The 24,059-nt window shown below is 46.4% G+C and overlaps 9 protein-coding genes and 1 non-coding gene across 10 annotated transcripts; 5 read left to right on the top strand and 5 right to left on the bottom strand.

Moving 5' to 3' along the window:
- Window positions 1–989: 989 nt before the first annotated feature.
- Window positions 990–3,368, bottom strand: F4813DRAFT_349295 (rhomboid-domain-containing protein). The gene has a single exon (XM_049242156.1). The coding sequence runs from the start codon at window positions 3,243–3,245 to the stop codon at window positions 1,488–1,490; it is 1,758 nt and encodes a 585-aa protein (XP_049102991.1). The 5' UTR covers window positions 3,246–3,368; the 3' UTR covers window positions 990–1,487.
- A 162-nt stretch (window positions 3,369–3,530) lies between these two features.
- F4813DRAFT_272699 (carboxypeptidase S) lies at window positions 3,531–6,013 on the bottom strand. The gene is made up of 4 exons (XM_049240395.1): window positions 5,315–6,013; window positions 4,794–5,227; window positions 3,971–4,735; window positions 3,531–3,908 (listed from the first exon to the last, which is right to left on the bottom strand). The coding sequence occupies exons 1-4, from the start codon at window positions 5,653–5,655 to the stop codon at window positions 3,718–3,720; spliced, it is 1,731 nt and encodes a 576-aa protein (XP_049102990.1). The 5' UTR covers window positions 5,656–6,013; the 3' UTR covers window positions 3,531–3,717.
- Window positions 6,014–6,253: 240 nt separating this feature from the next.
- F4813DRAFT_272667 (uncharacterized protein) lies at window positions 6,254–7,261 on the top strand. The gene has a single exon (XM_049240394.1). The coding sequence runs from the start codon at window positions 6,380–6,382 to the stop codon at window positions 6,947–6,949; it is 570 nt and encodes a 189-aa protein (XP_049102989.1). The 5' UTR covers window positions 6,254–6,379; the 3' UTR covers window positions 6,950–7,261.
- On the bottom strand, window positions 7,262–10,368 carry F4813DRAFT_272666 (cytochrome P450). Its single transcript, XM_049240393.1, has 8 exons — window positions 10,137–10,368; window positions 9,365–10,006; window positions 9,172–9,292; window positions 8,944–9,119; window positions 8,609–8,789; window positions 8,500–8,551; window positions 7,809–8,449; window positions 7,262–7,740 (listed from the first exon to the last, which is right to left on the bottom strand). Exons 2-8 carry the CDS (start codon window positions 9,630–9,632, stop codon window positions 7,575–7,577), a joined length of 1,605 nt encoding a protein of 534 aa, XP_049102988.1. The 5' UTR covers window positions 9,633–10,006; window positions 10,137–10,368; the 3' UTR covers window positions 7,262–7,574.
- A 155-nt stretch (window positions 10,369–10,523) lies between these two features.
- Window positions 10,524–10,595, top strand: F4813DRAFT_t33. The gene has a single exon. It is a non-coding gene; the product is annotated as a tRNA-Met (tRNA).
- Window positions 10,593–13,191, top strand: F4813DRAFT_349239 (asparagine synthase-domain-containing protein). Its single transcript, XM_049242155.1, has 4 exons — window positions 10,593–11,636; window positions 11,700–12,122; window positions 12,180–12,725; window positions 12,777–13,191. The coding sequence occupies exons 1-4, from the start codon at window positions 10,974–10,976 to the stop codon at window positions 12,858–12,860; spliced, it is 1,716 nt and encodes a 571-aa protein (XP_049102987.1). The 5' UTR covers window positions 10,593–10,973; the 3' UTR covers window positions 12,861–13,191.
- Window positions 13,192–13,390: 199 nt separating this feature from the next.
- F4813DRAFT_349234 (PARP-domain-containing protein) lies at window positions 13,391–17,019 on the bottom strand. Its single transcript, XM_049242154.1, has 7 exons — window positions 16,963–17,019; window positions 15,697–16,858; window positions 15,430–15,636; window positions 14,464–15,250; window positions 14,234–14,274; window positions 13,960–14,184; window positions 13,391–13,892 (listed from the first exon to the last, which is right to left on the bottom strand). Exons 2-7 carry the CDS (start codon window positions 16,438–16,440, stop codon window positions 13,770–13,772), a joined length of 2,127 nt encoding a protein of 708 aa, XP_049102986.1. The 5' UTR covers window positions 16,441–16,858; window positions 16,963–17,019; the 3' UTR covers window positions 13,391–13,769.
- A 1,181-nt stretch (window positions 17,020–18,200) lies between these two features.
- On the top strand, window positions 18,201–19,996 carry F4813DRAFT_379129 (drug resistance protein; the record flags this gene model as incomplete). Its single annotated transcript, XM_049245411.1, has 4 exons — window positions 18,201–18,344; window positions 18,398–18,661; window positions 18,716–18,806; window positions 18,870–19,996. 4 exons carry the CDS (start codon window positions 18,201–18,203, stop codon window positions 19,994–19,996), a joined length of 1,626 nt encoding a protein of 541 aa, XP_049102985.1.
- Window positions 19,997–20,120: 124 nt separating this feature from the next.
- On the bottom strand, window positions 20,121–21,378 carry F4813DRAFT_272547 (uncharacterized protein). The gene is made up of 2 exons (XM_049240392.1): window positions 20,893–21,378; window positions 20,121–20,832 (listed from the first exon to the last, which is right to left on the bottom strand). The coding sequence occupies exons 1-2, from the start codon at window positions 21,137–21,139 to the stop codon at window positions 20,246–20,248; spliced, it is 834 nt and encodes a 277-aa protein (XP_049102984.1). The 5' UTR covers window positions 21,140–21,378; the 3' UTR covers window positions 20,121–20,245.
- Window positions 21,379–22,078: 700 nt separating this feature from the next.
- Window positions 22,079–24,053, top strand: F4813DRAFT_349229 (Bicupin, oxalate decarboxylase/oxidase). The gene is made up of 3 exons (XM_049242153.1): window positions 22,079–22,736; window positions 22,796–23,135; window positions 23,187–24,053. The coding sequence occupies exons 1-3, from the start codon at window positions 22,350–22,352 to the stop codon at window positions 23,897–23,899; spliced, it is 1,440 nt and encodes a 479-aa protein (XP_049102983.1). The 5' UTR covers window positions 22,079–22,349; the 3' UTR covers window positions 23,900–24,053.
- The last annotated feature ends 6 nt before the right edge of the window (window positions 24,054–24,059 follow it).

The following is a 24,059-nucleotide window of genomic DNA, read 5'->3' as shown; positions in this document are numbered from 1 at the left end:
TCGATAAGTCAGGGTATCACCTAGGTTAATAGACTAGCAAAACAGGGACTCAAATATATGCCAAGAAACCGAGTACTCGAGCACGAATCAAACAAAAGAAAGCGAAAAGGGACAATTGAGATTCAATTCTGCCGATATACGGTAATTAATAATTACATTCAAATTCAGCTCCCAGGGGGGGAGAAACGAAACGAAACAAAAATTGGCGAAATGAGGAAAAGAGAGGGTGTGGAAATTTTAGGTGAGACTGTGAGACAAGCGTGTGCCGATTCCGAACAATGAAAATCATAACAAGAACAAGATCTCACGATCAGCAGTTTCCGTTGTCAGCAGTGATGATCCTTCCCAACCAGTCAGCTACTAGCTAAAGAGCTACCAGGTAGGCAGCTGGGCCCGCCACAGCACGCATGCATGCAGGCAGGGCAGGCAGGGCAGGCCGCAGAGTGGAGCACGGGAATGATGTTACGTCGATGGTGAGTGGCCACTGGCTAGATTCCTCGTGGCTACCTCCTCTGTAACCAGGGCTTGCGCCAGGGAAGTCTATCCTAATTTAGGGCATGGGTTAATATTACATTACCTCACCTGCACACTTGATATTCAATGTTGGTACAGCTGCTTTAGCATACTTGTTGCATAGGTACCCAATTCTAATTGCGATACAGTTGTTTAGATTCATACTAAGATCCTTTACAGTTTGAAAGATGTATATCTACATATTATATACCTAAGATATTTTATATTTAGTAACCCTCCATCTAAATTTACAGATCCAAGATGAGGTGCTCTGTGTATATACTCAATTACCGATTAATATGTATTTGCTCTCATTGGTCATCTTATCTTACGGGATATGTACCGTAGAAGTGCGCTACGGGGATATTGCAGATCGCTAGCCTAGAGAGATAGCGTATCAATATATGTATATCAGCAAGGGAGGCCTCGCAGCCTCGCCGGCTTGCCGGCTTTGACCTTGGCTTCGCTCGAGGATGCGATAGAATACATAATCTTGCAACTGGCTCTCTCTCTCTCAACCATGGGTATTTTCTGCATAGTGTCATACGCCGACGCGCGTTGAGTATGCATAAACCCATTGGAGTCAGATGACAGGTTGAGCGCCATGCAAGTATATACATGTCTTAGTTACACGTTTTCACTTCGAAGCTATTCGTTGGTTTAAGCGCACGCATCTGCTGCGCATAAGTTATTCCCCTAATTAGAACTGCTACCCTAAGAAATGACGTACGTCCCATGTGGGTAGGACGAATACTCCACAAAGGTCGCGCTGGGTTCTTAACAAGTATTAGGTACTCGGTATCTTGAAATGGAGTCTTTCTATATATACATACATACCTATAAGCTCTATCATATCAGTCAGTATATTATACAAGATTTACATAGCCGCCGCCTTTCAACCTCGAGGCCTGTAAATATGTACAGGGAGAATAGAGACTAGGTACATGTATGTGACTAGTAATTTTGGTCATCGCTTAACGCTCGACAGCCGTTTGGAGCGTCTCTTTAGGGTCCTTCTCCTTGGGGTCCTTCTCCTTTACTTGAACACTCTTCTCCAGTACGCCCATAGTCTTTAGCCTTTCGGCCCTAACTCTCGCCTTCTCATCTATGTGTTTCTTGACAAGGTCCGCCCCAGCTACGCCCGCTAACATACCTCCTAAGTGTGATGCAAGGTCGAGGTTATGTGCCTTCTTTGAGAATAGGGGGAGCACATGTAGGCCCAATATTAGGCCGATAAAAGCCAAGCCCTGCGGGCCAGACATCGGATCAGGGGGGTACCCAAATAGTTTAAACTCGTCGTACCTGTGTAGCCAGAAATACGCACCGATGATTCCGTAAATTGCACCCGAAGCGCCAAGCGTAGTATACGTTAAGCCCCCAGAGAGAACTAAACGTGCCAGACTACTCATGAACCCTAAAGTTCCAGAAGCAAACCATAAGGCGAGAAAATTGCCCCTTCCAATCTCGTCGTGAAGCCGAACGCCGAAGAACCAAAACGCTACCATGTTTAAGGCTACGTGGCTGAATTTATGATGAGAAAATATCGCTCCAACCAACTGGAGGGGCCGCGGTGTCGCGGGAATAACTATGAAGTATCGGTTCAGGAGTGCCCATAGCGGTGGTAATTTCCAGGAAATCCAAACTGTCAAGTTAATTCCGATGATAGCAAGACAAGTTGCTGCTGCAGGCGGAATAGTCGGCCACAATCTTTCAGATCGTCTCGGCGGCGTATACATGATAGCATACACGGCGCATCCTGCCAGGACTATAATGGTCATAGCGAATTGTGGGAGCAGACGTTCCCAAGCCTTCATTTCGGGAGGCGCCTCGAGGTCGGATGTTGCGCGCGCTGCCCACTTCTGCACGAACGGGCTCAACTCTTTTGGTTTCTGCTGCTCAGTCTGAAGAGTGCCGATGTTCTTCGACGCCTCCTCTTCCTCGCGCTTTTTCCGTTCTTCCTCCAACCTCTTCTCTTCCGCCTCGCGTTTCGCAATGTTATGAGCGCGAATTCGGTCGAGAGGACTTACTCCATAAGGTGAATCGGTTTTATTTATTTTCGGGAGTCGTCCGGTTGGAGTTAAAGTTTCATTAGTTACGGTATCGGAAGAGGAGCCTTCCGGGCTACTTTCTCCGGTTTGCTGTTCGCCACTCCCATCTTCTTGCTCTAAGTATTTGAGCTCGTCCTCAGCTCGTAGGCCAGCATTAATAACCTCGTCTACGGGAATATTAGCACGTAGATATCCCAATGCTTTCCTTTGATCCGCAGCGCTGAACTGGGCCGTATTCGGTCGAAGATTCGGATCATCTAGAGTTCCTGCTACTCGACGACCATGTAAAATTCGAAGAAGCTTGTTTGCCAACGAAGCAGGGAGTTGCCCTCCACCAAATATCTGGTTAACCTCTCTTTGGTTGAGATCTTCCTTTCGGAATGGTAAGCCCTTGCTATCTTCGTAGGAATCAGGTAATTTCAAGTAATGTGTAATCGCGCGAAATCTAGACAACATTCGAACGGATATTCGAGGTGACGGGTTATTTGGACGGTAATTTCTCGGAATTGTTGAAGGGCCCATGGCCCCTCTGTTGTCATATCGGCAACATGGCGTTATGGAATGGTGCCTCGTTGAAAACGAGCGAGCCGCATAAGAAATCAGCGAGCTCCCGGAGTTACCAGTGATGGCCCGCAAGCCAAGCCGAAAACTTGACGGGGGAGAGAGTGAGGGGAGAATAGGCATGGTATAGTGATTATACCATCATGCCGCTATATCATTTTTAACCATGTGACATCCATAAGACTTATGTGGTGACTTGTGTGGTCGAGAAAAATCTAGGTCTTGAGCATGTTGCCGGATAGATTTGATACTTCAATTTACCGCAACCGATTTTCAATGGACCCATTTCAATGTTTGCGCCAGCTGCATGGTTAGTTGTATCACACTAATATGATTGGCTCAAGGGCAACCCCGCGCTAACTTCAAATCAACTCAATTCAACGGAGCTCTTGAATATACCTAGGTACATGAACCTCTTACTACATGCATATGTAGGTACCTATCTATTACGAATATATATCACGAACTCACAATTCTATAGATATTGTTATGTACATTTTTCGTAGATCCTTAATTATCGTCTTCAACGACACGAAAACAAAGGGGACATCTCTATTTGGATATGTGTCTTGGAAAGCTAGACGACTCACCCAAGTCACAATTCTCCAATATCCACTTGTTCCTCGAAAACCGCAACAGGAGAGGCATCAAAGTTCCTAATCAAGTCGTAGTAGAACCTACCGATTTCTAGATGCGCATACATATCTACCCTTTCATCGACCGTATGAGCATTGGCGTTGCGTCCCTGACGAGTTGGCGTCCACCGATAAATGTGGTTGGACAAGTCTTAGAAATCAAAAATTAGCAACTGTTATTAGGCGTTTAGACGAATCTAGAGCTTCACTTACTCAGATAATGGCGAGTGTCTGTATTACCCGTCATAAGCTCTCCCACGGGAATCACCTTCCCGCCTTCGAAAGCAAAACTATGCTGGATCGTTCCTGAGAAAACATCCCAGATTGGCCCTGACGTCGGTGAGATCGGAGCAACCAAAGTAGATTGAGACGATGTAAGGACCAGTGTTCCATTGTATTCCACCTCATACATCGGGTCTACAGCTCCGTCGCTGGGGTTCTCGTCCTCGTCCAATTCAATATTTGGATTGTGTTCCTCCCCCTTGAAGGCGCTGACCGTCAAACCAAACTTTTTCACGATTGGCTTGATCTGCTTCAAGATGTTGGCCTTCACTGCCGATATGGAATCCTGAGGCGCGATGCGGTGGTTTACACCGATCTTGATATACTCTGGCATAGCGTTGATTTTTACCCCTCCGAGGAAATAGTCGACAGCTTGAGAGGTCTGTATACGATACTGAGTCGGCCGATCGATCGTTGCCAATTCTTCGGTCAATGATTCCAAGTCCCCTTTGTTTATTAGCTTGGTGATGTTCGGTGACGCATCAGGGGAATATTTTGCCTGGCAGACAAAATGATTGTAGATGGGCGAGCCCTCGATAAGTTTGGGCTTCCACGGATTAGATTCCAGTTGGTTTACAAATTCGGCCATTATACCAATACCAGTATGCGGAAACGGCGCTGATGAATGGCCTCCATTTACGTAAAGTTCCAACCAGATGTCGACATGACCCTTTTCCATAACAGCAGGAAGGGCGTCTACAGTATATAGTTAGCCCAAAAGTACGGGAAACGTATTCTTACACTAGGTACTTACACAAAGTGTCGTTGCCAAGAAGTTGCAATCCCATTCCTCCTTCATCGAGGATGAGGGCCACTGAATTAGGGCCATACCGCTTTTCTAGGAAAGGCCCAATATGACCAGCTCCTTTACGACCTGAACACTCTTCATCAAATCCAAGTGCGAGTATTATGGTTCTCCTTGGCACCCAGCGAGGGTTGGATAGCAGGGCTTCTAGAGCAGAAAACAGACCAGTCAAACTATTCTTGTCGTCTGATGCGCCCCGTCCCCATAGCCATTGCCCATCGAAATGGGCCGAGAATGGTGGGTACTTCCAAGTTGAGTCGTCGGCAACGGGTACCACGTCTTGGTGCGCAGCTAACAGGAGTGGTTTAAGGGCAGGCTCTGTTCCCTTAATCGTATATACTAAACCGAGCGTATTCACTGTCTCGCGGGCCGCCCGAAGATGACTATGGATCACGGTTAGTTCGAAGGGTTAATGGAATATCACGATTTGCTTAATGGTACTGGAAGAAAACATTGATATAGACACTTACATATTAGGATATAAAGCAGCCAGGGCCCTGTGTAAATCATAGAATACATCCCATCTAGGGTCTTCGCCAGGTTCTCCGTTATCATCGTACGAGATAGAAGGTATCTTCACAATGGTACCATGTCTCTTAACCTGAAGCAGCAATGCCTCTTGATCAGAGAAGATATCACGAGCAGCCGGTAGTCCGTCTTTCGAAGGGTCCACCGCTGGCGGAATATCGCACTTGAAAGAGGCCGGGCTTACATCGTTGAGTATCTGTTGAGGCCCGTCCTGTTGACTTGATCGAGCTATAGTAACCCCCGTCAGAGTACTGGCTACAAGAGCCAGTTTAGACACGATCATGGCAATATCTAAAGAATGCCAAAAAAAAAAAATATAATATATAATTAGTGTCCCGTTATATACACACGAAATGGCCAAGATTCCCGGAAATTGGAAACGGATACATATGGTAAATATAGCACTTTCACCTCCCCAGCTCTGATGGCTATTCCAATTCCCGAATGTGATAATAGGAGCTCCATCTTGTAGAGAGCATCAATTCTGAATGGTCAATTCGAGCAGATACGACTCTTAGGAAGATAAGGAGGTTCGCACTATACGTAATAAGATGCCGAGTAGGTAGGTAGGATGCCGAGATACAGGGCTCTTATCACATCATCGAAATATCCTTAGACAGCCGAAACTCCAATGGTTGAAGGTGTGGAGAGTTGCGATAGCGGTCGTGATAATCTTATGTACTTTAGGTACATAATATACATAATACATATACCTAGGTACATGTAGTGCCCCGCATGCCCCTCGGTATCCACATATATTATGTGGCCCAAGCTCCTTCAAAGCCCCGCCAAAAAGTTTCTCGAATATCTTATCGATAGCTCTGATGAGGTACATAGGTACCTAAGGTAAGTACTTTCATATTTCATACAGCTTCCACCTCCAGGCAGCTTTCGGCATTACGACAACTTTGAATAACGTCAAGCCAAGAGCCTTGAATTTACATAGGTTGGTCTTCTCAACACATACCGCAAGGTCAACTAATAGAAAATCAGACCCCTTTTACAATATGTCTTCCGAAGCACAACCCATAAACCCAGCACGCTTCGCCGAAGCATTAAAGGATTTATCCGCTGAGAATCTCGCCCTTAAAGTCTTAGAGCTACGTAATTCGATAGCCCATCTAGACTACTCCAACGCTGAACTGAAGCCCTATGCCGATGAGCAAGCGCCGACTCTAGATCAGCAGGGCGGTACTACGCAGCCAGACCAGGACTGTATCGACGCCATCGCAGAAAATGAGGCTGTTATCGCGCGCATGCAAGAGCGCATCGAGTTGATACGTATCGAAGTCGAGAGCCGCGGACTTAGCTGGCGCGAACTCCAAGGAAATATCGACGATGAGGATGCTACTCCTGCCGCAACCGCCAATGCCAACGCAGAGACCGGCAACTTGACAAACGGAGTAAATGGTCATGGAGCAAACGGAGAAACCCAACATCCGGCATGGCGAGATGGCACGTTCCAAACGGGAACGCTAAGTCAACTCGGAGATGAAGAGCGGGAACTTTTACGGCAGCTCCAAAGTCGAATACCGCCTGAAGATGACGAGGACCCCGAAGGTGGCATACACCTATAAGCTAGTCTCGTGATGTATTTTTGACGTACTAAGACCCGGGGGGGGGGCAAATTATATCACCGTCGGCTTCAGAGCATTGATAGAAGAAAACATCGGCACTCCTTTATATAAGGAACCAGTTGTACCCTATACGGCGGGGTTGAGCTGGAGAGTCTTGGAAGTGATCTACTCCGAATCTACGGGGCGAATAATCTCACGTAGGGATGGTATGTGCAGTACATTTACTGATACTTGGTCGCACCACTGACCACCATACAGAGCGTTGAAGGTTCCTTAAGACCCTCCAAGTCTGTAGAATACCAGATTATAGCCATACGATGAGGTAGACTTCAAGTCGTCATCAGTTGAATTAGCCAGTAAAACAGATATCGTTGCGGTTATTAGACCTTATAAATTACTTGACGTAAGAAAGGAGCGTATCGTAAGGAACCGAAACTTCCTCGATTTCCCTTTCATTACTCCTCAAGTTTATTTTGCCAGTATCGCCCAAATCACCTACCGGTTTTACAATTTGCCTCTTCGCGCGAAGCACTAGGAGAGAAACATAAGTCGCGTTTAAATCCGCCCAGAAACCATTACCAATCTTCATGTGGCCGCTATATAGTAACTATAGCTTAAGAACTAGCTACACAATGACTGCCCTTACGCCCTTGCTCTCGGCCCTAGTCATAGGTATAACTATATCATAATCATACCGAATATCCTCCTCGGTAGTTTCGAACAGGCGCATGTGCGGAAACACGCGCAACACCAGCGCAGCAAGACCGAGGTGCAGCTCGCAGAGCGCAAGACTACATGTTGAAACGTTTCGTTAGTAGCACTACACCGAAGCAGACTCCAGACGTCGGGGTTCACATACTTCATACCAAGACACATCCTGCTGCCCTTCCCGAAAGAGAAGTTATGCTGCTCAATCTCCCTCCTCTTTTCCAGATTGTCATCAAGCCACCGCTCGGGTGCGAATTCGTATGAGTTCGGGAAGAGGGTCTCGTCGTGGTGTAATAAGGTTGTTGACATGCCGATGGCGTAGCCCCAGGGGATGATATACGCAAGCGGTACGCTCTTCTTGCTGCCCTCTAGTTTCCATTCCCCGCGGTACACTAGGTCCTCCTCTGTTGCCACGCGGGCGGTGCGGGCGGACGCGCCGTACGACAGTCGCAAGCCCTCCTGGATCACCGCGCCGAGGTACGGCAGTTTCTCCAGCGTCGTCCAAGGGGGCAGATTCTGCGGATCGGATACGGCCCCGCGTAGCTCGTCGGTTAACTTGTTCAAGAGCTTCGATTTCGTTAGGAGGTGGTATGTGATGACGCTAAGGGTCCAGCTTGCGGTCCCGGTGCCGCCACCCATCATGGCAGCGGCCTCATTTACGAGCCGGGTTATGGTCTTTTCTTGCTCCGGTAGGTCTGACTTGAGTAATTCGGCAAAGACGGTCGGGCGCTCACGCTTGATGCCCGCTTCCATGCTGAGCTTGGCTTTCTTAACCATATTGGGTAAGATGGTCTATATTTGTCAGTTCGAGCCTATGACTCGGTAATATTCTTACCACGCACATTTAGCGTCCGGATCATCAACGCAGTGTCTTGAGGTAGGTAATTCGAGAACCTGAATTTTGTTAGTGGCTAAGATATAGTATGGGACCTCTAAGATGTAGTCGCCTACCATGGACTTGCTTCTGCGATGTGGTTCAGGAAGGGGAAGAAGCGGAAGAGGTGAACCGTGTTTAGGATCGAGATCTGCGACCGGAGGTAATTGGGTTCCCATGATTCTTGGTCGAGATACTCCAGGCTTTCGCCAAAACTGTAGTCTGAGATTACATCCGCGGTGAAGCAGCTATAAGCCACTACAACAACGAAAATCAATAATTACTTCTCCATAAGAAAACCGGTGGTCTAGATATGTCTGGGATTGGGAACTCCTTAGTCGTTGCTATAAGGAAATACTAGTTCTGGAGACGGGATAAAAGGGGGAGATAAGAAATTCTCTATGCTACATACTCGCAAGGTTGAAGGGACCTGCCTGTGCCAGCATCTTATCGCAGAGACGCTGGGCCAGACGCTGGATCAGCGGCTCGAGCTGCGTGATCTGAGCCCTGGAGAAGAATTTTGCTGCTGGGGTACGGCGTATGCGGTGCACATCGTGGTTGATGGTTCCAAAAGTAGAGGTACCCATACTAAGCTCCTATAAGTTTCAACCCCCCCTAACAAGTTATGCGAAGGTCTTACGCTGAGCCGTTTATCTGGTGTGACGACCTGTCACGCTTCCTACTACCTGCTGCATAGATCTCGTCTATAAACCGGAAGTCGTTACAGTGAACCTCGTCGGGGTTAATACGAACTAGGGGGCCTTCGTGATAATGTTAGTTTGACGTGCACAAGCACGTATCATGTCCTCAATAGCGCGTGGGAATATCAGTACCATATATTTCGTGCATCCTCTTTATTTCATGTGTATATCGCCCGAACTTTACTACATCGTGGTAGAATTCAGGAAGATATGTTGCGGCTGCTAGTCTCGGGCCAGGAATGCGGCTGAGAGGGTGGAAAGGGGAGATATTCCACAAAGCACAAGCGAGCTGGTAAGCTATCCAACCAAAAACAAGAACGAGCATATAGTAGGCTGCCATAATCCCGAATCCGCTTTCACGGAACGGTAGAGTGGAGAGCAAAATATCCCGGAGGGCCATGGTATAAAATTTGAGCGTAGCAGTAATAGATTCTCATGCTAAACGATAGATTATACTCTAGTAAATAAGTCCCTGATCAAGCTGACTTTCTCGAGAAATACCCCTCTTTTATGATGCCCGCCGTCAGCTTTATGAATCCGGGTTGCCGGTTTGAGGGGGGCGGGATAGAGTCATAGACTCCTTATTCGTCTTCGATAGCTTTTTGTGTAACATGGGGATCATTTCCGTTTTACCAGAGGTATGCCGTAGCCATAGTGATGTAACTTGGAGGTATGCCGCCGTCTATGCCTCTTGAGAGCTTCTGCATGCTGGTGTGTAGATACATAGATGGAGGGCACACCGATGGCATTTTAAAAGAATCTTATTAAATCCTACTTAGACCCCCATGTTATACCCATGTTAGATTACATATTTATGACCTGCTTGTATGAGTAGTTTATCGTATATAGCTCGGTAGTCTTCTGCCTCGAAATGTATAGGTAGACTTATGAATTGAGGACTTACACGCTTATCGATAGATGGCTGAATTTCGGGATAATAAAGAACAAGAGCTACGACAGCTGCATGTGCAAGTGCATCTCCTATAATGCTTAGGTACTGTCTTGATAGGTATACACAAGTATTATCTTGGTCCGGTATGTTCAAATTTATTGTCAATTTATGTGAATTGAGTGGCGGAGTTAGGAGGTGCTTGCATAAGTTAAGTTTGTCGACTACCTAGGTTAGTTAACTAGCAGTACTAAAAAGCCCAAGAGCCGCATTGAACTTGGTCGGCCCCATCCATTACTGGATTGTTCCACCTAGCGCTGCTGCTCGGCATGCTATGGTTATATACTATTCAATCAAATCCTAACATCAACCAATGGTCGCAGCAACTACGAGATTCTAAAAAGCACCTTGGCGCAGTGGAAGCGCGCCGGGCTCATAACCCGGAGGTCCTCCGATCGAAACGGAGAGGTGCTATTTCGTTCTTTCCATATTTTTGCATCTTTTACACTTTTTTCCAAACATGGACAGTTCTTTCCATCTGTCATTTTATTTTTAAAGTTTCTTCTCGTACTACTTTTTAAGTCATTCATCTGGACTCGTATATTTTACAACTAAATTTCCGTCTTTTGCCAGGAGGGAATTTTTCATTTCCCTAGAAATTCACGCACCTATCTAATACGAGTTAAACTCTTGGACAAGTGGCGTCATGTGGCTGTGCTAAGACAAAACACAACGCGAAAGTGATAGGATTAACCTACTTTTCTTTATCATTCCTTTGGATTATTGCCTCGATTCTTGACAGGTTCTTCTCCTCGGCATCCTCTGGATGAAATTGCCTTGGACATTGAGAACATGTGTGGCATCCATGGTGTAGTCTCCACGACTGCTATACCAGACATTTCACAAGAGTTGAAGAAGCTCTTGTCAAATCGTGGACCCGACCACTTCGGCCAGGTCTCTCGCGAGCTTCCCTTTGAAAATGGGAATTCGCTAATCCATCTCAATCTCACCTCTACTGTGCTAGCCTTACGGGGAGACCATATTGCAAAACAGCCGTTGGAATCGCCTGCAACCGGGTCTGTCCTGTGCTGGAATGGAGAGGCTTGGAGGATTGAGGGTCAGCCCATCAGTAGTAAAAATGATGGCGAACTTATCTTAGCCAAGCTTGACGCCGCCGATGCACCTTCGGCTGAGGCTAGAGAGTCGCATATTCTAAGCGTTCTGCGCAGCATTGATGGTCCGTTTGCCTTTTTATTTTATGATACTCAGGATAAGCGCCTTTACTTCGGTCGAGATCGTCTTGGCCGACGATCACTCCTATTTAGCCAAGCCGAGGATGGTGACTCGATTTCTTTCTCGAGTATCGCGGATGTGCCTACTACCGGCTGGAAGGAGGTCAATGCGGATGGGATATATTCCTTGAACCTCGCTACACGTCTTGCGACACCTAGTGGAATGAAGCTTGACACTCATCTCACCAGGTACGACTGGGTGACATCAGGAGGGGATAACATGGTAAGTGTTAATCTGGAATCTGAAACTACGTGTGCGATCTTTGCTATAAAATTTTCATGACAGGTTTCAAGCATTAGCAATTTTAACATGACGCTGCCGCCACCCGATCACAAGCTGGACTTCAGTTCCTTCTCGGTCGATCTTCTTAGATACTGGCTATGCGAATCTCTCAAGCTGCGGGTTTTAGACATTCCAGAGCCACCAAACCCGTTATCTGACACCGACGTTCGCGTAGCGGTTCTTTTCTCTGGCGGACTCGATAGTACCATCCTCGCGAGGCTTACTCACGACTTAATCCCTCCCGATCAGGGAATAGATCTAATCAACGTTGCTTTCGAAAACCCGCGCCAAGTCTCCGTAGATAAAACACTCCCTCATCTGGATGCAAGAGACATATATGAGGCATGCCCGGATAGGAAGACTGGCCGCAAAGCGTTTGCCGAACTGAAAACCACCTGCCCTACACGCTACTGGCGTTTCATTGCGGTTCGTTTTTTTGGCTCACTTTGCTCAAGGTTAGGTTTAAGCTAACCTCCTCAATAGGTGAACGTTTCATTTGAAGAAGCAATGAGTCACAAGGCAAGAGTCGTTTCTCTCATATATCCGCATAGCACCGAGATGGACTTATCCATTGCCCTCGCACTTTATTTTTCTGCACGAGGTATAGGCTACGTCTATACAGATAAGTGCGAGTGGCAGCCAAATCCGCCAAGCGTTACCTCGCCCGCTAGAGTCTTACTTTCTGGTCTTGGCGCAGATGAACTCTTCGGTGGTTATTCACGGCACGAGATAGCGTTCAAGGCTGGTGGATACCCCCGCCTTCTTGATGAGTTAAAGCTAGACATAGGTCGTATCGGACAGAGAAATCTAGGCCGCGACGACCGGGCCATGGCCCACTGGGGTAAGGAGATTCGCCATCCTTTCTTAGATGAGGAACTTGTCAGGTTTGCTATCAGCACCCCGGTGTGGGAGAAATGTGACTTTCAGAACCAGTTTCATCCAGCCGTTATTGACCCTGCCAAACGAGTATTGAGGCTCATGGCCGATAAGCTCGGCCTATCCGTAATTTCCAGGGAAAAGAAAAGAGCGGTACGATAACATCCAAGGAGACAGCGTGAAAACATGCTAATGACATAGTAGATTCAATTCGGCTCAAGGACAGCAAAGATCGAAAGCCGTACCGGCAAGCGCCGGGGCACCGCAGCGATTACTGAACTTGTATAGCCCTGTCGCTCATTGACATAAGAAGCGAGTAGAGTTAGATGCTCTGGTGATGATGATTATATCAGATACTTCCGAGTTGGGTTCCAGTTCAAATCTCATCATGCGTGTTTCTGCATTGACAGTAACCCTCTTGGGATTTGGAATATTGGCCTATCACCGACAATGACGTCTTAAAGGCATGTCTGAGCCAGAGCTTTCTCTATTTGATATCTTACTAAGGAATTAGATAACAGGCAGGAATAATCGCGATACGGGCATACGTATTTCGTTGCGTAGTGGGCTTGTCCTAGATAGCGTTTAACTATACCTAATATATATATAAACCCCTTAACTAAGACTTATATTATTATAATAGTGTTAATTTCGGAGGCAGGTCAATTGGATGCTCTCTAAGGATAGGTATAGGTACCTATTGTTATCGGCGACTTTTAACCAAGGCACTAACAAGTCATTTTGGACATTCAACTACAGGATAAGAATACATTAACTATCAATACTCAAAACAAGTAATTCTTTTTTTGATAAATCAACTCTAACCTAGTAGACTCTGTAAGAAACTTCTCTAAGTCTGAATACAATCATATGAGGAATCTGTTAAGTCTATGGGTAAACATTAATTAATATCTGAGGGCTATAGAGGGTCATCCATTCATATCTTCCCGGGCGAAGCCGATCACGTCCCCTCCCAAAATTCATCATATTTTTATAAGCGATAGAAATTAGCCGTTGATATTACCTGCTCTTGTAACACCACTTGAAGCCCCATAGCTCAGCTACTATATGGCCCTAAAAGCAAAGGACTTGAGTCCATATCGATGAACAGATGAATACAGTAGCAAAAATCGCTCATACAGATACCTTCAGCAGCTACGAGGGTCCCGAGCACAATTACCACTAGGTCTGAGGGTTCTACATTCTGACCCGAAGGAGGTATCGCAAGCGGACTTGGGAGACATCGTAGCAAATATACTCATTGTAGAGAAGATCGGCGCCAGGAACGCCGGTGGCACCAGGCTTCACGCTAGTATCGGGCTAGAGAGAGAGGTTAGTCAGTATCAAAACAAATAAAGCTTCAAGATCAGGATTAGATTATCCCTACCATTTTCACTCCTTTTAATGATGGATGAATGCATCCGGCATCTTTCCATTGACTCGGGCCTGTGCACCCCTGACCCCAAGTTGATAACATTCCCTTCGACTTAGCATCTTCGGCAGCGCTATATGAGGCGTCGGTGAGTGTCAGCATTGGGTCACCGAGTTCTGCTTCGCAAAGAAGCAGCAGCGCATGCCCGTTGCTATTCGATGGGTAGCAGTAGTTGGCAGACTGTGAGAGGTCAATGTTGAGCTTCACAAACTAGAGCCAGAATACTCACCTTGCTGGACATATCCGCCAAGTAGATACCCTTTCCGAACACTGCCATGCGTTAACATCATATATATAGTCAAAGATATTATCACTGGCAATATAATTTGTCTAGTATATAGAGGAAAATATGATAACATACTGCGAATACGTTAGCTTCATTAGAATTAACATTGAGATAAGCAAAGCGAGCCCAAGGAAGGAAATGAGATCTCGGTGTGCAATATAGTAATACATGCCTGTAACCTGTAGCCGGAGCCTCGGGAGGAGCGATACGTAATCCCTGTGAGAGGATACCACCAAAATTGGTACAGCGAGAGCCGTGCCACAAAAGTCGTCTGTCTTGGTACGCGTCGTGTACGGCTTCTAAACGATCTTTTTCGCCGCTGCGCTCGACTCTGAAAATTTGCGATACCTGGTAGTTAGCGTTGTGAGTTGCTCCTCGTGTATCCATCAAATAGTCCACCAACTGGGTGAACTCTGGGCTCAGTTGGTCAAGTGGAGTCATCTCATCCATTCCTAAGCTCTGGAACTGTTGATCAAGCTTATTAATCTCTTCTTTCTGCTCATTCTTCATGAGTATCGATGCCTCCTTCATATCCGATAAGCTCTCGAGAAGTTCTATTTCTCTTTTGAGTAGTGTCGTATCTCGAATGACGGGAGGCTTATTCCTCCCAAACGCATGTGGAATCAAAGTGAAGTACAAATTCGAAAGTTGCTCTGTTGCCGAAAGGTAGTTAGTCTGATGCTGAGAAATTGCCAATGCTGGATTATGTATGATGGCCGAGAGATCTTTCAAAGCTTGAAAACCTCGAGAAATTGTGGTTTTGCTGAGTTTTCCTAGAGGCAGCTTCGCAGCATCGTAATTAAGGTAGCGCATGGTCGCTGCGAAGTACTGCTGATTGAAAATGAGCTGCATCAACTCCTGAACTGGCTTAGATAGTTTCGAGTCGGGCTCCTCGTCATCCTCGATTTTAATAGTACCACCATTCGTGTCTTTCGTATCATCTTCATCTTCTGATTCATACTAAAGGACTTCGAGTTAGCAATTGCTTTTGCAAAGGGAGCTTTCTAAAGAAACACGTTAAGGATATGTAGGGTAAAATATCTCTAGATTCGGAATTCGTCGCCAGCCTGATCATACTTGGTTGATCCAAAACAAGAAGCGAGACAGATAGATAATAAGTAGCATTGAAAAATACTGACGCTTTTCTCGATGAAAGCATATTTTTTAGATTTCGGAGACTCCCCGCGGTCAACCCATGAAAGACCAGTCTTCGACTTAAATTTATTGTTGAATTCATGAAGAGCACTCTCAAGTGTTCCATTACCGACGGCTTTGGATTGGCCATGTTCGCCTACTCGGCCCCAACGGGTCCAGCATATGAATTGACCCTTGACAGAACGAAGCAACTAGAGAAAACCATCAGTACATAGCCCAACGTTTTCAAATATACGAGATGGGGATTTCACCTGAAGACGGTAGAATTTATTGTTGTTGGCTGTCGAGTTGGTCTGGTTGAGCGAGGCATCAAAGATGACACCGTCGTCGTCAATATAGACCTCATAATTTTGGTACTGGCTGTCAGCGCCCTCGTCAAGCGGGATTCTGGCGTCTCGAGATTTAGCAATCTGAGCATCAGCAACAATGACCTTCTTTTCCTCAGCCTCGACGGCTTTGTCTTCTTGGCTCTGTGCTTCGGTTTTCGAAGTCCTGGCCTTCTTTTTAGCTTGAGGTTTTACCTCCTGCTTATCGTTATCTTCTTCTTCTTCTTCAAGTGCAAGTTTCTGTGTCGCGGACCGCTTTCTAGTGCCACGGGTCTGTATAGGCTGAGATTGCGACTGAGATTGCGACTGAGATTGAGGCTGGGGTGGTAATTGTGGTTGAGAGGAACCAATGCCATATGAACTCTCAGTCATACGAGCTGTTTGGTTAAGGGAGTCTTCAAGCCATTGGAAGGTGACGACGGGTACGCCAAGAGACTGCGCAGCCTTAACCTTGATAGAAGGCTTGTTGTAGTCTGACTCGGTACTGATAAGGTGTGTAGTGGTTGCCGTCACAGACTTGGCTAAAGACGCACCAAGAACATTGATAAAGTCTCGCTCGATGGCGGCTTGAGTGTGGCCGGGTATTGTACCACTAATAGCTATAATGCAACCCTCCAATGGTGGCGGGGGCGGCGGTTTAGCTGCTGCGGCCTTCTTTCTAGGTGGCATTGTTTAGCCCTTATAGGGGTTATGCTTCTATTCTCGTTGGCGAAACACTAGATGCGATAATTTAATTGAATTCGACGAAATGATTTATATTGAATTGAATCGATTGAATTGACGAGGTAAGAATGAGAAGATGTGAATTTTGAGAATAGTAAGAGAGTTTATGAGAGAGAATTGGAAAGGAAATTGGGAGCAATTGAGGTTGAATAAATATTGACAATGAGCGCGCTCTGTGGCACTTTCTCTCTAGGCAACCGACGCCGAGCAAGGAAAGATGAATGCTAATTGATGCCACAATAGCGCGTCTTAACGTGACTTCCCAAGGCAGCAGCGCCGTTGGTTTCTAACTTTGAGCTTCCATGCGTCAAGAGCGGAGCTTGGACTGTGGCACAGCTGAAGACCTGGTATCTATTAGAGGCAGCTATCTTAGTAAGTACCTAACCTAGGTATTACATACATGTAAATGGTATAGATGTTTTTCTGATGAGAGCATCATGTCTCTTGTCAATGACCTAGGTTACTTACAAGTATTTTTTGAGAAATGCTTTGATTCTATAGAAATGTTTAATTGTCGATCATTTTTATTCTAATTTGATGAATCGTTGCTCTACATTAGAATTCTACATGTATCAATGGGGGCAATTAGTTCGCTTAGCTGCATACGAAATTGGAGATGAAGACGGAGTCTGCGAAGTACATGTCCATACATATTCAAGGTGGCTGGCTGGTCGATAATGGATAATCGACATTTGACATTTGATGACATTTGACATTTGATGACATTTGACATTTGATGTTGGTAGCCTAAATGACCGAAATTAAAGAAGGTATGCCTTCGAAATGAATGAACTTGGACCGACTTAATATACTAATTAAATGTCTAGTTATTATTAATCAAGTATCCCTTTTACACAACTTACAATTATTCGACTCGATAGGTATATGTCAAGTCAAGTTAACCGTCAACGTTATTTAATGCATTAACTGCGCAAATTAGATTCCCCTCTAGAATAATAAATCCTGAGAGTTGTCATTCCATATGTAAAGTGAACGTAGATACTAATCAGGAAATATGAGTGTTTGACTTTTAATAATTAGTTATTGAATCTTAAACTGACCTCTGAGTAGGCTTCTGTTTACGCGATACGCTACACCATAAAGCATCGTTGCCTTGAAAAGCTAGACGGCGATCGTTTCGTTTCCTTTCTAGCTAAGCTCGATCTTGGCATGCAAACAATCCGAGAAGAAAGCTGTCCAGCAAAAGCGATGGTTAGCAAATCAGCAAATTTACCGTTTGCACGGGAAAACGTAGCCCCCTGGGGAACCGATACCGGGTCCCGGAAGAAGGGCGGCGAGGGCCTGCAGCACGCCGTTCTTCTCAAACTGGGGGATTGCTCTAATGATACCCAGTGTTGATTGGTCGAGTGAGGGGACTTACTATGATCCCCAAGTTATGGTATTGCTTGTTTCGGAAAAGCCGTCCCGAGTTGTCTGTCTAATTTTCACGGAATCTGCAGTCCTGATGGCATTGCATCTCACCCGCCCGCGATGGCGGAACACCTGCAGACGTATATGAACACAACCCGGCCCGGGGCTAGTCCTACTGATTCCATCCGTGGGATTTCAGCCGGATTGCTGCGAAGACTGCTATTATTGCCTCCGCAAAAATGGCAAAGGACTTGGAGATTGGCCAGAACCCTATGGCGGAGGTTGAGAACACCGAAGAAAAAGAGAAAGGACGGCGGAATTTCGATATTATCGAGATGGAAGACTCACCACCACCGGCACGCCAGCCTGTAGAAAGCGGACCCGAGGAAGATGACGGCACGACTAAACCGGGCTTACCATTTTCTAAGGCGAGGTGTATTGCATTGGTCGCAACGGTCACCGGCGCTAGCTTCTTGAACGTAGGCAGCATCGCCATTAAACCCTGTGATGTATTCTAGCTAATTAAGTCCAGACTCTCTCGATCCAGTCCGTTGTCATTATCCTACCAACAATCGGCGAGGATTTAAACATTCCCGAAAGCAGATTGCAATGGATTGTGTCCTCCTATGCGCTCACATTCGGATGTTTCTTGCTCCTGTGGGGTCGCATAGCGGACATCTACGGCAAACGCTCCATTTTCATCTTAGGGAGTGCCTTCGTAGCAGTGACGATGATCATCAATCCATTCATACCAAACGAAATAGGATTTAACTTGTTTCGAGGCTTACAGGGACTTGTGAGTATATGGAATCATATCCAGAGTAGTCCAACATAGCTTATGAATCCTTAGGGTGCCGCCGCCAATGTTCCTACAGCTATTGGGATTCTAGGTGTGACTTTTCCACCTGGTAAGGCGAAGAATTATGCTTTTAGCGCATACGGTATGTCATCTCTAATTCAAACAATACTATGAATATATTGTTAATATCAAATATCATGCTTAGCTGCTGGCGCACCCCTTGGCAGCGTCTTTGGAAACCTGATTAGTGGCTTCATCGCCGCGTTTGCTAATTGGAAATGGGTATTCGGGGCCACCGGTGGACTCGCAATTGCTGTCACGCTTGCGGGCATATTATTCATACCTCCGCCGCCGCAACATCTAACGACTAAGAAATCCAACTTTGCATCGCTGAAGTCTGTAGATTGGATAGGTGGCGCACTCGTCACCGTTTCGATCTTGGCATTGCTGTTTGCCTTAACGGAGGGCAATATCGTTGGCTGGGATACTATCTGGATCTACATGCTAATTGTTATTTCCGTGTTGCTTCTTGGTATCTTCGTCGCATGGCAGTGGTATCAAGAAAAGCATATGACAAGTAAGCCACTCATGAAGGTGTCTATGTTCAAGAATGCTCGATTCAGCGCCGCCATGGTGATCATGGCTTTATTCTTCGCTGCCTTCAACGATCTCGTCATCTCCGCCACGTTCATCTTCCAGGACTACCAGGCCCTTGGTGCATTGCAAACAACTTATCGATTTATCCCAACCGGCGCCTCTGGGATCATCACCGCATTCGTCGTGAGCCACCTCATTTCACGAGTACCTACTTGGATGTTACTCCTTTTCGGTAATCTAAGTGTGTCTGTATCCTGCTTATTATTTTCAACACCTATTCCACCTGACACATCTTACTTTGCATACGGGTTTCCGGCTTTTGTCCTCTCAGTAATTGGTGCGGATATTACTTGGCCGACCCTGACTTTGTTTACCTCAAAATCCTTGCCACAAGACGACCAGGCGTTGGGAGGTGCACTTATCAATTCGATGGGCCAAATCGGAAGAGCTATTGGATTAGCCATCACTACGGCTATTCAAACAGCCGTTATGGCAAGGGACAGGGGAGTTCCAGTTGAAGCCTCAGGCAAGATCTTGCCCTGGGAACCCGCATCTTTAGCCGGGCTAAGAGCTGGTATTTGGTTCAACTTCGCACTCGCACTATGCTGCGCAGTTGTTGTCACTGTGTATTTCCGCGGCACTGGCATTGTTGGCAAGATCGAGAAGAAACCACAACAACCAGTGAGGATGCTCCGACAAGAAGATACAATAGATCAAGACGCTACCCGCAGATAGATTCCGCATATTATGGCTATTTTCAATTTATCACTACTTTAACTAGTGGTAGAATAAATCAGTCTCAATTGAGTGTCCATAAATTTAGAAGTTGAGTCTATTAGTACTTGTCTATTTATTTGTACAATGAGGTGCTGGATTGAAGCTATGCCTTACCCAACAGTTCGGGGGCATTTACTTACAAATCTTGCAGTTTATCTAGGTCCTTACGACGTGTATCTAGTAATACATAGCATGCATATGCGACTGTTATTCCTTTTCCGCTGGCCATAGCAGCCATGACACAACGACCAGCAGCTTCAAAGCCGCAGCAATCCACAGTACACCGGCAGTACCAACTGTGCTCCTAGCCAGTAGCCCACCAAGCACAGCACCGATGAGAAGTAAAACAGGGGCACCGACTCTACGGTTACGCTCAGGATTATGCGGCGCGAGCAGCGCGGCATCGGAAAATAAGTCGCAGTAAATGCTAGTCAGGACAACGCTGGTAAGCGCGTTGTACTTGAGCGCACGACTTGCAACCGCCTGACCACAGCTTTGAAAAGCGATCAGGGCAATTGGGACAAGCACTGGCCAGTCGATGGCCTCCTTTTTGGCCTCGCTGTCGGACTGGGGCCCGAAAGTAAGAATTGCCGCAGCAACGGCGACAAACAACATCTGAATAATGAAGGACGCTGCGAGCACCCAACGCCGCTTAGGCGACGGCGATAGCATCCGGTGGAAAGAGCTGAAGAATACGGACCCGATGCAGAAACAGCCGAGTGAAGTCCCCGACTTGATCCACCGCGTCGACTCGTGCGGTGCGGTAATGCCGAGGCCAAAATACACCGTGTTTCCTAGGTAGATACTCTTTTAGCAAGACCTGGTAGTAGTGCTCATGGTATTAAGTGACAAACCTGTCTGCATCGACACGAACGAGCCCCAAGTGGATATCGATGCGCTATCAAGCATGCCAGTAATGACATAGCAAGCAAGCAGAACTAAATCGGCCCAGTCGCGGCGAACGTCTGTCGTTAAGCTCTTTCGCCATCTTGCTGATTTGGACGTCACATAGCTGCTATCAAGCAGAGGCTGCTGCTCCTCATCACCATTTCCATTTATCCTCGAGTTCGTAGGCAGTGTGTTATTACCATTGGTAGCCATCTGGGAGTCGATCCGGATATATATAACAGAACACAATCTAAGTATGTGTTTTATGAGATACAATTTCTCTTAACAACCTAGGGACGTGCGTCAAATAAATAATAAAATTTGCCAAGTGAAATATTCGAGGCGTCTGCTGCCTCCAAGATAGGAATGAGGGTTGCCGCGTCCCCGTCCCGGGCTGTGTGCATCTAATGTCCGCGTGACACCAGTTGACCTATTTTAGGGAGAATCCCTAACTTCATAGAAAACGCCCAAGTTAACTATTACCTCCCATCCTTTACATAGTACTATTTGCCAAGGCTGATACTCAACGGCTTAACGGTTATTTGACAGTTTGACAGGGGCAAGTCGAGGACGATGTCGGGCTATAAATCCCAGATAGGCAGGAATGTATAAAGCAACACTAGGCGTTCGGGGTGGTCTCACTGCCCAGGTACCTACCAGATATGTAACTGCAATCAGTCATGTCGTGTGTAAAAACGACCCAAGATCTTGGGCTGTGTAAGCGAGAAGGTGTATATTGTAAGGTTGTAAGGTTATAAGGTTATAAGTTTCGTCAGCAACTTCAGGTACCGGATGATAACAAACTTAACCGCTTTTTGACTTGGCTCGTTCTTTATCGGCTTACGGCACCTACATGTACATACCTACACCCGTTGTACGTACCCACCTCTCTACACCTTAACTCGATATAACACAGGAGGTGCAATACTTCCAATACAGTAGCACAACCAACTTTGGTAGGTCCCACGGACATAATAGTTGATCCCGGAATGCAGGCCCAATCACACCCATCACCCAGCGCTTGCCTTTCAAAGGCCTTATAGGGCATTCTAGAGCCGAGCTGGAATGTGCTGTAGTACATTCGGTATTTGCTCGGGGTTGACTCCCGTTTACAATTGGATGATGGATTTACCAGGTACCTGTTACGTACCTACCTATGTAAGGTAGGTAGCTTAGTGTAAGTGAGACCTTGAAGCTTGAATGGGTAACGAAGCTCTCCCAGAAGATTGCTTGCTTAACTACATTATGACGCCCATCCCATTTACTTTTACTTATACTTTATTTACCCTCTTCTATTCTGCTATCTTCATACCTGACTTCAGCCGGGGTTCAATTGCCTCTTAGCTGATTTCTAGATCTTAGCTTTGTTAACTACCTAATTAACTAAGTTAACGACTTATAAGTCAACCGGCCATTCTTTAAAATGCTGTCCCGAAGCTATTGCGGTGTTTCTACTTGGCAGTTATTAGTCACTGGCCTCGCATTGAGCAATTCCGGCCTTGCTGTTCCCGTAGACGATAGCCCTCGCCAGTACCTCGCAGCTGGTCTTGATCTACCGCCGAAATATAGTAAAAGATCAAAGTCGCCTTATACTCCTGACTACAGGGACCCCTATGATCATGCCGTCGATGCCGTAGGCGAAGGGTTAGATCCGCTCCCCTACCGCAATGGACTAGGAGCGTCTGTTCTTGGTCCCTGGAACCGAGAGAGGTCACGTCAGTCTCCGGATTTAGTGCGACCGCCTAGTACGGATCATGGAAACATACAAAATCTGCGCTGGAGCTTTGCTGATTCCCATGTGCGCATTGAGGTATGAATAAGGTTCCAATATAGCTTTCCCCACGTTCGACCTAACCAAGTTTTATCTAGGAAGGGGGGTGGACAAGACAAACTACCGTCCGCGAGCTGGGCGCTAGTGTCGAACTGGCTGCTGTGAACATGCGCCTCGATAAAGGTGTAATTCGCGAGTTGCACTGGCATAAAGAAGCCGAGTGGGCATTCGTCCTAGATGGCCAAGTTCGTGTCACTGCTATCGACTACGAAGGTGGCAACTTCATAGACGACCTCAAGAGAGGCGACCTGTGGTATTTCCCAAGCGGCGTACCTCATTCCCTTCAAGGACTCGGAGACAACGGCACAGAATTCCTCTTAATATTTGACGACGGAAACTTCTCTGAAGAATCTACCTTTATTATATCTGACTGGTTAGGTGTGTGTTACAGCCCTATCGTATAGATTATTAAAGCTGATATATTACAAGCGCATACTCCCAAGTCGGTGATATCGAAGAATTTCAACCTGGCACCCGAAGTGTTCAAGCACCTCCCCGAAGGAGAGAAATACATTTTCCAGGGCCGTGAGCCAGGTTCAATTAACGATGAGAAACCAACAGGTAAAAATGTCAAGAAATCCAAGTATAACTTCGTTCACAGGATGCTTGACCAGGAACCCCATAAAACTAGTGGGGGTGACGTCCGGATTACAGATTCGAAGAACTTCGAGATTTCAAAAACCGTGGCAGCAGCCCATGTCACTATCGAGCCCGGGGCCATACGTGAGATGCACTGGCATCCCAACGCCGACGAATGGAGCTTCTTTATTAAAGGTCGAGCACGAGTCACGATCTTTGCTGCCGAAGGAACGGCTCGAACCTTCGATTATGTACAGGGCGACGTCGGCATCGTGCCCGCAAACAACGGTCATTTCGTCGAGAACATCGGTGACGAGCCGATCGAGATGCTAGAGGTCTTCCGTGCGGATGAGTTTAGGGACTTCTCCCTCTTCCAGTGGTTGGGCGAGACACCTAAGAAGATGGTTGTCGATCATTTATTCAAGGACGACCCAGAGAACGGTGAAATCTTCTGGAACAGGATCAAGAGCGCAGAAAAGGATGAAGTTACTCTTCCCGGTTCTGATAATGAAGTAACGCCAGAAGTAATGCCAGAAGTAACTCCAGAAGAACGCGAGCTGTAAATTGCCTTTGATGTTTAGTTTCGAAATCTAATAACTAGTTCTACGGTGGTTATCCTGTATTCCAACCCCCCTTTATTATTTCTCAAATATTTATTAGTACTATTTAGCTTGAATATTTAATCATAGTTCCTTATTTTCAATGCATTATACATACCAAAAC

The sequence above is a fragment of the Daldinia decipiens genome, assembly GCF_022478715.1.
Source record: "Daldinia decipiens strain CBS 113046 unplaced genomic scaffold F4813scaffold_5, whole genome shotgun sequence".
NCBI lineage: Eukaryota > Fungi > Ascomycota > Sordariomycetes > Xylariales > Hypoxylaceae > Daldinia > Daldinia decipiens.
Note: the sequence above shows the minus strand (reverse complement) of the source record. Positions and strands in the feature narration are given on the sequence as shown.